The sequence below is a fragment of the Gavialis gangeticus genome, unplaced genomic scaffold (genome assembly GCF_001723915.1).
Source record: "Gavialis gangeticus isolate Ggan-Ray unplaced genomic scaffold, GavGan_comp1, whole genome shotgun sequence".
Taxonomy (NCBI): Eukaryota; Metazoa; Chordata; order Crocodylia; family Gavialidae; genus Gavialis; species Gavialis gangeticus.
Window position 1 is genome coordinate 2,191,630 of NW_017728960.1, and position 14,827 is coordinate 2,206,456.

The window sequence follows — 14,827 nt, forward strand, 5'->3', positions numbered from 1 at the left end:
TGAGACTTGTCTTGCCCCTCGTTCAGGAAGACTGAGGCAAAGACCTCAGTGAGGAGTTCAGCCTTGTCCCCCCTGTCTGTCACCAATTGCTTTTGACCGTTCAGTAGTGGTCCTATACTGCCCTGGGCCTTCCTTTTACTCCCTATATATCTGAAAAACAATATTTTGTTATCCTTAACTTGGGATGCCATCCTCCGCTCCATGGTAGCTTTGGCCTTTCTAACTGTCTCCCTACAACTGCGAGCTGAGGAGGCATACTCCTCTTTAGTAATTTCTCTGTTTCCACTGCTTATATGCCCCCCTCTTTGCCCTTAGGCTGCTCTGGATTTCTCTGGTCAGCCAAGGAAGCCTCTTGGCCCCTTTCCCGCTTTTTTCCTGCATTGGGATCGTCTTCCTCTGTGCCCGAAGGATCGTTTCCTTAAGGCACAGCCACCCTTCCTGGGCTCCCATCTCGCCAAATCTCCTACTCTGCAGTGCATCATTGACTAAACGCCTGAGCTCGCTGAAGTCAGCCTTCCTAAAGTCTAGCACTTCCACCCTACTAGTTACCTTTCCCATGTACAGCCCTGAGCACAGCCTGGGACCAACGTAGAAGCTGGGCTGCAGCATCCCACGTCCTCCGATTCAACTGCCTCTTTCTGTGTCCTCCCCGCCCTTGCCTCTGCCCCTGTCTTGCCACTCCAGCCAGGCCCCTATAATCCTCTTAGAGCTTTGCTTCCTCTTGGCATCACATGTGCACACACTGAGCAAACAGGATCCACAGGCAACAACAAGAAACCCAGGGAGTGCTTCATGCTGGGACTTGTTGCCTGGCCCTGCCCTACTCGGCCTGGCCCAGTCCTGGGGGCTGTTATTAGCGTTCACCATGTCCCAGACTCATTGCAGAGTCTGGGACATGGTGGGATTATTGTTGGGTGGTTTGCATGGATTTAACTGAAAGCAGGGCTGGGTCTTGCAGCAGGTGTCCCAGGCAAGGACTGGAGCATGCCTGGCTCTAGAAACCCCTGCACAACTTCTGAGCTCCTTGCAGGTCTGCTCCCACTATAGCAGCCCTGAGGCTGCTCTCACTCGTGCTGGGGATGAATTGGTCCCTACGTGTCTTTGGGCTGTGCAAAGATGGCACGTGGTCTGCACTGAGCAGAGCTCTGATGAAGCAGGGCATCTGGGCCATAGCTGGGCAAGGCATTTGTACCCTTTGCTGTCACCTGCAGAATGAATACTGATGAATAGCCTCTATTCTGCACTGGGGAGGCTGTATCTGGAGTCCTGTATCCAGTTATGGGCCCCCCACTACAGAAAGGATGTGGACACATTGGAGAGAGTCCAGTGGAGGGCAATGGAAATGGCTGAGGGGCTGGGAGACATGACATCTGAGGAAAGGCTGAGGGCACTGGACTTATTTAGCCTGCAGAAGAGAAGACTGAGGTGGGATTTAATAGCAGGCTTCAACTCCCTAAGTGGGGTTGCAAAGAGGATGGAGCTGGACTGATCCCAGTGGTGGTAGACGACAGGACAAGGGGCAATGGGCTCCAGTTGCAGCAAGGGAAGTTTAGATGGATGTGAGGAAAAACATTCTCACTAGAAGTGCAGTAAAGCACTGGAACGGATTAACTCAGAGAGGTGGTGGGATCTCCATCCTTGGAGGTATTTAAGACCCGGGTAGACAAAGGCTTGGCTGGGATGATGTTGCTGGGGCTGGGCCTGCTTTGAGCAGGAGGCTGGATTAGATGTGACCTCCTGAGGTCCCTTCCAACCCTCATTTTCTGGGATTGTACAACAAGGAAAAGGCACCAAATGCTGCCCAGAACATTGTCCCCCCCAGTACCAAGCATGGAGCCAGCATTAACCCAGAGACATCCACGGGTCTCTCATCCAGCCTGGTCTTGATTTGGGCATTTATAATAAAGACTTTCTTAAAAATGGGGAGCTTTGTGTGAGCACCAGGGCTTGTTCCAGGAAAGTTGCCCAATACAGGGTTGTGGGAGTGGCTGCTGGGAAAGCTGGGGAAGAAATGAATAGAGATGGGAAATGTTCAGAGATGGACTGGGTGGACACATTTCATCTTTAAGTCTTCAGGTACTGTTAAACTTTTCTGGCTGAGTCTAGTTGTTAGGAATTGCCAGCACTGGGTGTGTTATGATTTTCATTAGTGATGCACGTCTCTGGAATGGGGAATGAATTGGTGCAGCGGAGATTTAAAAGGCTGCAGGCTCAGAGCAAAGCCGGCTGTGTGGTGAATGTGTGCTGCCCAGGTGCTGGACCTTTTTTGCAAAGATTTCTTTCCTTCTTGCATATGAAATCCCGCTGGAAGTGGGAAGATGGAAATGTGGCTCCTTTCCAGAAACCTCCAGCATCCGCTACTACATCTGCGCGTGTGGAGCTTGTGAGATCAGACCCTGGCTCTGCAAGGCGCACTGCAGAAAAGGAAGTAGACCATGTATGTGTGGCTGAGGCCCAGCTTATGCAACTGGGCAATTTGTTCTAGGGATCCAGGCATGTAGGAGGGCTGACAGGCATGCTCAGGCAGAGGACTGTCCTTTCTCCCACCTCTGATACCTGATGCATAATTGACCTGTAGCACTCATGCTCTGCTGGGCACATCACGTGTCTTGTCCCTCCCACCTCTGCTTCCCAGGGAAGGTCCATTTTTGTTCTAATAAGGCAGCATGTTTCAGTGGCTAGTGAATGAGACGGGGTGCAGGACGCCTGGGTTCACTGCCAACGGCCCGATGGGCAATCTGAGGCTGGTTGCTTCTTTCTTCTCTCTCTGCCTTTATTTGCCTGCTTAGCCTGGAAGCCCTTTGGGACAGGGACTAGGCTAGACTCTTCCTAGGAGTATGTACAGTGCCCAGTACAACGGGGGCCCTGATCTCAGCTGTGACCTCTCGGTGTTGGTAATGGCAGTGGTAGAGCTAGGATGACTGGGGCCAGCTGAGAATCGGCACCAACAGATCCTCTTTCCCTAGTACAAGCTCATTGCCCGTCAAAGAATAGCTGTGAATTAATCCTTAAAAATGTGAGAGGGGTAGATTTCAGATTGTAGACTCTCCTTTGGCTTCTCTAGACCTCCCTCTCTCCCTATGAGCCCCTCCTAGTGTTACATCAAACAAAGAGGATTAACTCTCCTCAATGCAGGTAAGGAAAGTCTGCAGACAATCAGGCTTAGCATAAAGGCTAAGTTTATTATCCTTGGACTTGTGCAAAATAATGGCATGGTCTGCACTGAGCGAAGCATGCCTGGCTCTAGAAACCCCTGGACAACTTCTGAGCTCCTTGCGGGGCTGCTACTAGCTATAGGGAGCTGGAAGTCTGGGCCAGAGCTGGGCAACTAATACAAATAGCACTATGAATAACTTCTACTGCAGTATAATCAAGTCAACAAATCCATGCTCACTGCCTTCAGACATAATGAACAGGACATTAGTGGTTGATCAGCTCGTGAGGTCTTGTCCAGGGGTTCCCAGCTCTCACGTCTAGGCTCTTGCACAAGGTAGGCTTTCCCAGTCTGAGGATCAGCGTGGAGGGTTCTTCAGAGTGGGCAGCCCATTGAATCCAAGCTACTTCCCAATTTTATACCCGTCTTGTTTATATAACTTCATTTCTTATCTGAACACATGCATTTGCTTATGGTTGTTCACTTATTTTCTATAGCAACAGCCAGTTCTCTATGGCTTGCCCTGCCTTAGAGGGTCCCTCTGTGCTCAAGACCATACATTGTTTTCCTGTTCTTAACCAGTTTCTTAGGATTCGTAATTCATCCTGACATAGAAAAGCTGCATCTTACAGAAACAAGGCTCGTTGCTGGGAAAGTCAAGCTACTTATGCCAAGAGGCCTTTGTTTTAGGCTAACGCTAGGGAGGTGACCTGGTTATAGTGCTCTGTTACAGTGCTCTTGGAAGCGACCCCAATGTTTGTCACCACAATTCAACCTCAAAGTCTTCCTGGCCCGTGGTCCTGGCACTGACATGGTGGATGGAGGGGGACTATGGGCCAGTCAGCAAGGGCTCCTCTGGTCCTGTCTTGTGCTTGTGGGTCCTGAGAGGTGTGCAGGCAGCCCTGGCACTGAGCTGCCAATCCCTCTGTAGGACCTAGAATAGCTGTGAAGACCCTCCCAGGGCTGCAGCTCTCAGGGAATTTAGGAGAGGTTGCTAATTTCCGGCTCTTAACAATCCTGCCTTGCTGCTAGTCTGCAGACAGGACCTCTGGCTGCCAGCTGCTGCATGAAGAGAGAGCCAGGGGGAACGAGGACAGGGGCCCCGGAGAGGCCAGGTTTGCACCAGAGTGCAGGGGCCGATGTTCCTGCACTCAGGGCCTGCTGATTATGACTGATTTGACTGGGGTGAAAGCGGAGCTGCTTGTAAACCCGGCCTGTAAGGAGCTGGGACCAGCCCAGCCAGCCTGCAAGAAGCCTTGTGGTCAGTCCAGACTCACTGGCCTCCTTGGGGTGCAGTTGTCTGCAGGGGCGAGTCTGCACCATGCTGGAGACACGTCCAGGAGCCAAGCCCTGCAGCTGCGGCCTTGCTGTAGGTGGGGAGTAGGGCGTGGGATGCAGCTGGCAAGTGACAAATTGTCCCCCCTCAGCACTGGGGAGCTTGCCCTGTGTTTATCATGTCTGCTGCAAATGGAAGGGCTTGAAAAATTGCAGGGAGGGTGGAGAGACCGACCTGCTGGCCGTGTTGGGGTCCAGCCTGTTCAGCCTTGCCAGGAATGCTGCTGCGCCAGAAAATCTTCCACCACCCACCCAGGGCATGTCCAAAGGTGGAGAAGCCCAAGCACCACTTGCTGCAATGGTTATCAGACAGCGTGGCAGGGAATGGGGCTGCCTTGTGCAATAGGGCCGCACGCTTCAGGACAGGGGTGGGGCCCTTGCACCATCCTGGCGTTAAGGACTGGAGCCTGCCAATGCCTATGAGGCATGCAGGGGAGAATAGCGTTCCTCGCGCTCTCTAGGGCAGCAGCATGCCGTTCCCTGCTCAATGCAGGGTGCTGGGAGAGCCCAGCCATGGCTCTGACCCTGCCTGGAGGTGCTTGTGTTCCTACATGGGGAAGCATTGCAAAGAAATCCCAGGTCCTCCCAAGACTGTGAGCATTGGGTGCATACAAGCGCTGAGCTCTTGGGAAAACCAGGCCTCGACTTTGAGTGCAGGGGGTATGACTGCCTGGCCCCACTGGCCTGCAGAAAGGGTCTGAAAACAGAGGCCCCCAGGAGAGGAGGTCTCTGACTTATTTTGGTTCCAGTCACTAAGCTGAGGGAGAGACAAGACCTGCATGTCCCGATGCCTGTGCCAGTCTCCCTCTGTCCTGAACATCTCTGGCATCAGGAGCCCCACCCATGCCAAGTGGTCTGTCCAAGCATGTGGCATAGACCCTCTGCTGTCTGCCAGCGTGCAGTGCTGCTTTGATAGCACAGAGGCCAGCACCGAAACTCATCCCCAGCTGCTCAAGGGTGTTTGCCAAGAGCCCAGTATTATTTCCTCTGGGCTTCTTGCCTGCTGGGGGCCGACCTGTTGCTTTAGTAGACGATTGGTGATGTAGGTTAGGGCTCGCATTCCCACCCCTGTGCTCCACCACCAAACCAAGTAACCAGCTCTATGCCTACAGCTTCCTTCAGAGTTGGGGCAAGAGAGACTCCTGCATGGTGATTCTTGCCCTAGTGCTCCTGCTCAAGGAGGAAGACACCAATGCAAGACTGGGATGATCTAGCTGGGGATGGTTCTGCTTTGAGCAGGGGTTTGGACTAGATGTGATCTACTGAGGTCCCTTCCCACCTTCATTTTCTATGAAAGGCTCTGTTGATTTCTGCTGCAGGTGTGCCAAGGGATGTTTCCTTTCCAACAGATGATGATAAATACTGGCGGGATCCTGCTCAGACCAAAAAAGCAGGCTGCAGAGTGCAGGCTATTTCATGAGCAGTGGAGTGGCCAGGATGTGATCTCCAACTTCCCTGTCTCTAAAAGGAAGATGCTGGCCCTAGGAAGTTGGGAAACTTCCATTGCAGCACACACTGGGTCAACTGTCAGCACTGCTGCAAGGCGAGATCATGCATTGCTTCACTGTTATGGTGTTTACTTGATGCCATTGGGTGCCAGGGATGGGGTACTCACTCAGACCTCCATACCTTTGGGGTTCTGTCCTTGAGTCCCCTCAACGTGACGATCCCCGTTCTGAGAGAGAAGCCCGAAAATCCTTTATCCCCTTTGATACAAAGCCCATCCAAGTGAGCATCCTGGTCTCCTCTTTGCAAACCCTGGTTGGCGAACTGCATGGATATGCCTTTTAAATAATGAAAGCCAACCTTATAGCTCCACCCAGCCCCTCCAGGGTCAGGAACAGCTTGAATTGAGGGAGCAGTGTTATTACTGGCTTGAGCTGCTGGCAGCCAGCTCAGAGATGGGAATTTCATGCATTTCTGTAGCATTTTGGCACTTGGGTTTGGACACACCATGCTGGGTACTTCCCATGCTCACAGCGGGAGAGATGCTGTCCTGCTGGTAAAGCAAGGAGTCGAACCCCATTTAAAGGCAGGGGAAAGAAAGAATCGGCCCTTGGTAACTTGGCCAGTGTCCTACAGTGTGGGACAGCACCTGGATCTGCTGGCAGCCAGGCCGGGGTCTGACAGAGGCACTTTGTCTGACACAGAGGAAGGCCTGAGTCCGGGGTGCTGCATGTAGTGCCTCTCAGCTAGAACTCCTCTTCTGCCCTGCTAACTGCCACATTTGCCCATATTGCAAATGCCATTGTGCCCACGGAGGGCTGGGCCTCAGGACATCTCAGTCCTACTGAAATGAAACCAACCTGGTTCGATTCCAGGCCCCTTTGGGAGATGCCAGCTCTTGGCTTTCACTCACTTCTTGTCTACAGGAAAACACTAGATGAGGAATTCTCCTCTTGCAAAATGCTCAGCAAGCTCCCAGCAGGGCAGATGCTTTTGACACCCTGGGTTCCTACTTGACATCTCTGAGTTTCTCTTGTGAGCTCCCTGTAGGGGTTTGCACACTTCACAGTGCCACTATGGCATGGCAGGCATCCCTTGGCACCCATGAAAGGATTGTGCATAACCCTAGTTGAGAATCACAGGTTCACCTGATGATCCAGGCATGCATTTATCCAGGGGTACAAACCTGTCCACTCACACCTGATGTCCTTGTAACACCGAGCCCCGGGGGTCCCTGGAAGTGAGAGAGGAGCATGTACATCTCCCCAGACCTCCACACTTGGCTTCCCATGCCCAGGCCAGCATGATCCAGAGCCAAAACCCCTCTGAGCCCTGCCACATGTAAAGCAATTGCAACATTCGGCCTCAACTAGGAAGAAGCCACCGCAATGAAGTGGTTTTACAGCTTGGAGGTGCAGCACTGCACTGCTTGGGCCCCAGAGTGGGTGTGAGCAGCATGAAGAATCTGACCAAGAGATGAGGAAAAAAGTGCCAGGAAACTTTTTTTAAGGAAGTGCCGTGAGCCCTTGAGTAATACAGTGGTATGTGCGAGGTGGGGCTGCAGGCAGGTGGAAGGGGGAAATTGCATAATCGGGGAAAGGGCTGGACCTTGGGCACACAATAAAAGCCGAAGCCCTCCATGCAGTCTGCATCTCCGCTGGAGCCCTCCGACCAGACTGCATCTCAACTAGAGCACCTGTCTTTTGCCAGGATGACCAAGGTGAGTCCCAGCCGTCTGGGCTTCCTCCGTCTCTTGTGAATGCTTTGCCATGAGTGTGCTGCACCAGGCTGGGGTCTTCCCTGCCCATTTCTTCCCCAGGCTCTCTGTCAGCAGGGCTATGCAGGGAGGATATTTGTTGCTGAGCTGGTTTCAGACATAGCATTGCTGATTTTTGCACCCCCTGAGAAGGGAGAAGCCCTGCCGTAATGTGTGCTGCTGCTCTGACAGGCCTGATTGCAGCTTGAGTTCCTTGGCTGAGGTTTGAGAAGCCCATTGGTATTCAGGAACCACCGTTTTTAGCTGCCCGGCTTGCGACCCCTTCCAGGGACATCGTTTCCAAACAGTGGGTGCTCAGTGCTTTGCCAAGCTCAGGCTCTGTCCCAGCATCTGGAAACAGAGACTTGCAGTGCCCCACATCTGTGGGCCCCAGAGAGGAACTGATGCATCTCTCTGCAGAGAGCTGCTCTCCTCATTCAGAGCAAGAGACCCTTCATTAGTACAGACCGCAGAAGTTTGCCCTGGCCTGTGAGTCCTCTCTGCAGAGCAATACGGTGGTTGCTACTCAGCTAATCTGGCTCAATTGTTTCCTTGTTATTTGCCAGAAATGCCCTGATGCTCAGACCGAGCTGGAAAAGTCCATTGAGAAGATCATTGATGTTTTCCATTCATACTCAGTGCGCGTGGGGCACTTTGACACCCTGACCAAGATGGAGCTGAAACTACTGATTCAAAAGCAGCTTCCAAACTACATGAACGTGCGTGAAATCCATTTGGGGTCAGCTGTTTGCTGCCTGGTGGGGAGGAGATCTTCAGCAATATCAATATGTGTAGCCCCCTCCCAAGAAAACAGAGCTATTCTGACCCCTTCACTTTGCCCCTGCACTTGCGTCCTCTCCTCGCCCCAAATCCCTCAGAATTGCTTCTCAAGCTGGTTGCAGAGAACTCCTATGAGATCCAGGGGATGTGCAATCCAAATAGGAACCCCCAGGGCAGGATACAGGGGGCATGGGGGAGATTGCTTTTCCTTTTTTTTTTAAAGCACCCATCTCACCAGATGGAAAGTGATTTTTTGTGCAGGGATCTGATCGAGGTCCTAATCCAGGACCCAGCTCTGGAGGAGATGATGCCCAGAAAGGTCTAGTGCAGAAAGAAAGCACAGCAGCAAATGCTGGGTGTGAGCCAGTGCTAGAACAGCATCTTAATTGTGTCCAGGGCTGCATTTCCTTCTCCTGCATCCCTATCTAGTGAGCTCCAGACTCCTCCCTTGCACCCTGACCTATAGCCTTATGTTCTCATCTGCAGTGAGGGGTGAAGCCAGGAGACACGTGGCCAGAAGTGCCTAGTGTCTAAGGATGCTCCATGTGCCTGAAGAAGGGTGTTTGTACCTGAATACTTGCAAAGAACAATTTTCAACTATTTAGTTGGTCTAATAAAAGCTATCTCATTTAATAAAAGATAGTCTTAGTTGGTCTAATAAAAGATATCACTTGTCTGCCTAGGGTCTAAGGAAGATTTTAACCCATAGATCTCCAAGGGGTTGGGTCCTATCTGGCTGTCTACAGTGGCCTGTCCCCTTCCCTGGGCTGTCCGAGGTTGGGGTGGGAAGGCTGTCAGTCTGACCCCATCCTCATTGCTTCTTGGAGTGCAAGGAGCCCACTCACTTGTCCTGCTGCCCCTTCCCCTCTCCTCCTCCTGCAGAACCAGCTCAAGCCCGGCCAGATTGATGCACTGTTCAAGGATCTGGACAAGAACAAGGATCAGCAGCTGAGCTTCGGGGAGTTCATGATGCTGATCACCAAGGTGACCATCGCGACCCATGAGCACCTGCACCACTGTGGAGAAGGAGAGGGCCAGCATCAGCATCAGGATGAGCATCATCATCACTAAAGCAGAGGGGATCATGACCCGGGGCCCGAACCCATGGGACATCCCCCTTTGCGGGCTCTGATGTTCAATTTGGCCTCTAAATAATAAAGATTTGCTTCAAATACCCCATGCGTTCCAGTCTCCATTTGTGCTTGCCCAGACACTGGGCCAGCCGGCCCCCTGAAACATCATGCAGAACAGGAGCCTGGGACTCATGGAGCTTGGCCTGACAGCCCTGAGGAGCATGAAGGGCCCCAAGCATAAGCCAATTCCAGCAGCTGCAGCCATCTCAGGGAAATTTCTTTGACCTGCGAGGCCTGGCAGAAGCCTGGGGCCCTCTCTGTCTGCCTCTGATGCCCCTTGCTGCCTCTCCTTGTTGCCACATCAGTAAGATGCTGCAAGTCCCTTGCCCCTCTGCCTCTTCTTCTCCCCAGCCATGGTCCATGCCGCCCCAGGGGGCTACAAGGCCACGGTCCATGGTCCACACCCGGTGTGTGGCATTGCCTGAGCCCCTCTCCCATTTAGGTGTCATGACGAGGGGGCGCGAGGGTCCCTGGAGGTGTTGAGGATGGTGAATGGGCTGGTGATGCAAAAAGCTCTGTGCAGGGCTGCAGGTCCATCTGGCTCGGGGGCCATGCACACAGAGGTCCCGGCAGGGTTAGCACTCACTATCGATGGGGTCTGTGTGGCTCACGGCATGGCTGTTTCAGTTCACATCCAGGCGAGGAGGCAGAGGAGCAAGGACTGGGGCAAGGGGCAAGAGTGAACATCCAGGCAGGGAGAAAATACCCTGAAGTCCTGGAGCCTTTGACACAGCCCAGCCACGGGGGAAGTCAAAGCAGGTTCAGCAGCTCCTGCTGCGGTCCAAGGGTCCGATCCTGAAGTCAGGATCCAGGACTGCGATGGGGCAGGGGCTGAACACAGGCTGGAGACAGGGCCCATGTCAGTGAGGCAGCATCAGGAGCCCACAGGAGGGTGCACAGATGACTGCAGCCTCCTGCCCCTGCCTGGTTCCTCCGGATCTTTCTCTCCCGCCATGGGGACAGGAAGGGAGATGGCTCTGAATCAAGGTGAAGGTCTCACAGGGCTCCCAGCTCCGCCCGGGCCTCCCTGGGGCAGGACCTCTCTTTGCAAGGACATTTCCCTCCTCACCCTGTGCCTTCAGGCTGGGATCTCCCTGGAGCTGGGCCTGTCTCCTCTGCTCGTGCTTCACCCTGCACGGCGGGGCTGTAGCTGCCAGTGCAGACAAACTAGCCCACTGCAACAAGTTTGAGGATGGGGTTTAGTCTGCCTCCTATCTGGGGGTCCACACATATCCCACTGCCAAAGAAAAGGAAACAAGCCCCACAGAAGTAAGCTCCAGGGTTTAGCTTTCACTTCTTATTCAGCAGGGATGGATCCACTAGCACCCCTTTCATTCTTGCTCCACCCAAAGTTCAGTCAGGCAGCGCTGAGTGTAATCGTTTTAAGTCCTGCAGTGAACAACCACAACTAGAGGAAGAGAACAGACCTTTAATGATACCACAGTACATGTTCCTGCATCTCCCCCCCCATCATGTTCAAATTCCTCATGTTATAAGACATCCTCTCGTAAGGGACTGTCTCCAAAGTCTAACCCTTATCACTACATCTTCCCCTTCTCTATAAATAACCATCACTATATAAGAACAAAAAAACTCCACAACAACAACGCAACAGCAATGCAAAACAAAACAACCCCAACAACAGAAAATCCATAACCTGCAGGGGAGAGGTTACCAGTAGGGCTGTGCAAGATTTCCCTTCCAGTCCCTGTGCTCTGGGGGAGGGATGGAAAAACCACATAAAAGGCAGCATTGTTTAAACTGGTTTGCTTTCTGTCTCGGGGTCTGATAGTTACTGAGCTGTGTCTTCTAGCAGCACAGGAGCGTTAGACAATGAAGGCTACTACTGGCATTGATTCAAATGATTTCCTACTTCCTAGCCTAGCCTAGCAAGAGGGATTCCAGAATACCTTTTTATTTCTTCTAGACCCTTTTGTTTTATTATTATATTCATTGATTTATTCTTTTCAATTTTATAATTATATTGTATAGGTTATTACACTATAGAATTTAATTTATATAGGAAGGGAGATGCATTTATATTTTATTTCTATACATTTATACCTTGCAACATAGAAGACTACACACCTCAGAGGATTTATATAGGAATGCGGATACATTTATGTATTTGTATAAAAGCAAGACACTATAAAACACACCATGAAGAATGGTGGAAGGGCAGCTGGCGAGCCTTCAGGGAGGGGCAGAAGAGAAGGTGGAGGGAGAGGGGTAAGTTCCTCCCCCAAACCGAGACGCAGACTCTTTCCTACTATTAGCAGGGATGAGGCTTCCAGAAGCAGCAAGGAGAGGGGAGCAGGCCAGTGCCACTGCCTGTGCCTGAGACTGCATCCCCTCCAAGAGCACCAGTCTTAACCTACCCCCCCGCAAAGACAACAAGCAGCAGCACCAGCACCAGCATGACAGTCTCCTGCCGAGCCTTCCAGTGCCAGAGGAAGAGTTGGCACTGGATCTGGATCTCAGTGCCTTAGCAAGGGAAATTCTGGGGAAGGAAAGGGAGTTTGTGCTCCAAACCTCTCAAGTTTCCCCTAGAGACAGGTCTCCTTCCCCTGAATGCTTCAGAGGAGGCTTAGGTAAAGGTTGTGGAGGCAAGTGGCTCCGCTGAGTCCACCCCTCCTGTTGCTGTGCCTCTGCCTGCTGAGGAGGGGAGAATTGCAGCATCCACACAGGTACCCACACCTCAGAAGCGAGTGGGTAGTGTGGTCTGGGATCATTCTGAGCTGGCAGATTATCCCACATACTCTATCTGCCTGCAGTGCCGCGCCAAAATCAGCTGGGGCAAAGGAATAAAACACATCAGCACCACAGGGATGCTGATTCATCTCTGCAGGCACCAACGCCTTGCCCTTGCTCCTCCTCAGCCTGACACCAGCGGGAGCATGCCCAAAGGGAAGTCCCCCTCTCACTCCAAAGCCCCCGTCCCCCCAAAGCAGAGGCAGGCCACCCTGGAATAGTGGGGGAAAGGTGGACAGAAAGGGGGACGCGTCACAAGGGTGAGCGAAATCACTCAGAGCACTGCGGAGATGCTTTCTGTCAATGGCCAGCCCTTCTCCCTAGTTGAGCAGCTGGGGTTCAGGCAGCTCATGGTGCTTGTGGCCCCTTCCTACCAAGTGCCTACACACACCACCTTCAGCAGGATGGTGGTGCCCTCCCTGTATGAGGCATGCAGGGAGTACTTGAGGAGGGAGCTGTGCAAGGCATGTCCGCAGGTGGCCTTACACTCACCTTGGACATCAGGAGCAGCCGGGGTGGAGATCATGCTTACTTCTCCCTCACAGGGCACTGGTACGACCAGTCAGCCCACTGATGGGCTCTTCTTCAAGCTGAGGTTATGGATGAGTCCCACACAGCAACCGAGATCATGGGGGCCATGATCTGCTCAGTGCAGGGGTGGTTCGCTGGGCAGGGTGAGCTCACCCGTAGGTTCATGGTCACTGACAATGGAGTCAAGGAGGTTCGTGATGTCAACTTTGTTGGCATCTGTTGTGTGGCACACAAGTTTCACCTCATTGTCAGGGATGCCTTGGAGGGGGACAGGGTGCTGGTGACGGCGCCAGCACCACCAGCAAGTTCATTTCCAAATGCAGGAAGGTGGCAGGCTACTTCCACTGGAGCATCAAGTGGGGCAAGATGCTGTGGGACAAACAAGCAGAGCTGAGCATCCCGCAGCACAAAATCATGCAGGACGTGGAGACTCGGTGGAACTCCACATACCTGACACTCGAGAGGCTGGTGGAGCAACAGGAGGCCATCCATGAGATGACCTTGCTCTGGGAGATTGGGATTAGTGTCCGCCTTAACAGAGCTGAGCAGGTTACCATCTCTCAGATCCTGGTGGTCCTCAAGCCATTCCTCGAGGCCACCGAGACCCTCAGCACTGGTGATGCCCTCCTTAGCCAGGTGACCCCCCATAGTGAGGGAACTTCAGAGCCAAATGGAGAGCCTCCAGGGGATCAGTGTTCCTGGATGGGGTAAGCTGTTGTCACCAGACGTGCAGACACTAGTGAGGTGGCTGAAGAAGGGCATCAGGAAACAGCTTGATCCCTTGCGGCCCAGTACGGTCCATGTGCTGGCCGCCATGTGTGACCCGAGGGTGAAGGTCAGTATGTGCAGCAGCCAAAGCCTGAATCAGTGGACGGAGGTGCTGGGAAGAGAGTCAGAGAGGCAGAATGGTGGAGGCGGGGACATGTGGAAGAGGGGGACCTACTGTTCCATGCTACCACACCATCCGCCAGCCAGCCTCCACCTCCACGATAGGTGCTGCCGATGTGGGCCAAGGACATGGCTTCAATGGTGGGGTCCAGAGGCACCAGAACCCACCATCAGGCAGGTAGCACTCAGGCCTTGGTGGCTGCCTATCTTGCTGAGGACATGGAGCCGCTGCTGTGCAATCCCTTGGCCTACTGGGTAAGTCACAGCCAGATGTGGCTGGATTTGGCCATGGTTGTCCACGAACACCTGTCCTGTCCACTGACCAGTGCTCCAAGCGAGAGGGTGTTCAGCATTGCTGGGGATGTAGTGACACCCCACCGCACCTGCTTGGATCCTGTTTTGGTGGAGCAGGTGTTCCTCAAGATGAACCTCCTGTGCTGGGGTTCCCCACGCTCCACCTGCAGACGGATTGAGTGCCACTCTCCTCACTCTGTCTGCACCTATTTCCTTTTTCAGTTTTTAAAAGGCACTAATGGCCCGCTCTCAGAGCTGGATGGGGCACTCACTGCATCGCCAGCCAGCAGGGGAAGAACATGTTCCTGCTGAGCTTCCATGTCAGGAAAAAACTCAGAGGTATGGGCTGGGGCTACGGGGAAGAAGGAGACCCCAGGTCCTGGGCATGACCACTAAAACTGCACTCTGCCAGGGTCAGGGAGGCCTGACGGGACTGCTGGCAGTGCAGCAGCCCCAGGAAATGCCAGGACTGAGGATCCCCCTGGTGAAAGGCAGGTAGGAAGCACCATAACCTCCAGCCACCACACACATGCACACAGTCTTGGCTGGGAAAACCCAGACCTGTCACATCTTTGACAGGCCTGAGGCTTGGTGGTTGCAGTGGGGTTGTGAGGCTCCAGGTTAGCTCAGCTTACCTGCCTGAGATGCCAGCTTTTGGGTTGAAAAACGCTTTGTCAGGCTGAGGAGGCACCTGCAGTTGGTGTGTCTCAGCCTGACAAGTGTAGGTGCTTCCTCAGCCTGACAAAGGGTTTTTCAACC

At 53.1% G+C, this 14,827-nt stretch overlaps 1 protein-coding gene and 1 long non-coding RNA gene across 2 annotated transcripts in view; one reads left to right on the top strand and one right to left on the bottom strand.

The window, feature by feature from the left end:
• Nucleotides 1–8,251, bottom strand: part of LOC109302453 — a 14,083-nt gene extending 5,832 nt beyond the window's left edge. The window contains exons 1-2 of the long non-coding RNA XR_002098796.1: nucleotides 7,882–8,251; nucleotides 5,368–5,370 (exon numbers count right to left, since the gene is read on the bottom strand). This is a non-coding gene — a long non-coding RNA (uncharacterized LOC109302453). The remainder of the gene's footprint in view (nucleotides 1–5,367; nucleotides 5,371–7,881) is intronic.
• On the top strand, nucleotides 7,548–9,646 carry LOC109301804 (protein MRP-126-like). Its single transcript, XM_019523068.1, has 3 exons — nucleotides 7,548–7,655; nucleotides 8,258–8,410; nucleotides 9,354–9,646. Exons 1-3 carry the CDS (start codon nucleotides 7,575–7,577, stop codon nucleotides 9,540–9,542), a joined length of 423 nt encoding a protein of 140 aa, XP_019378613.1. The 5' UTR covers nucleotides 7,548–7,574; the 3' UTR covers nucleotides 9,543–9,646.
• The last annotated feature ends 5,181 nt before the right edge of the window (nucleotides 9,647–14,827 follow it).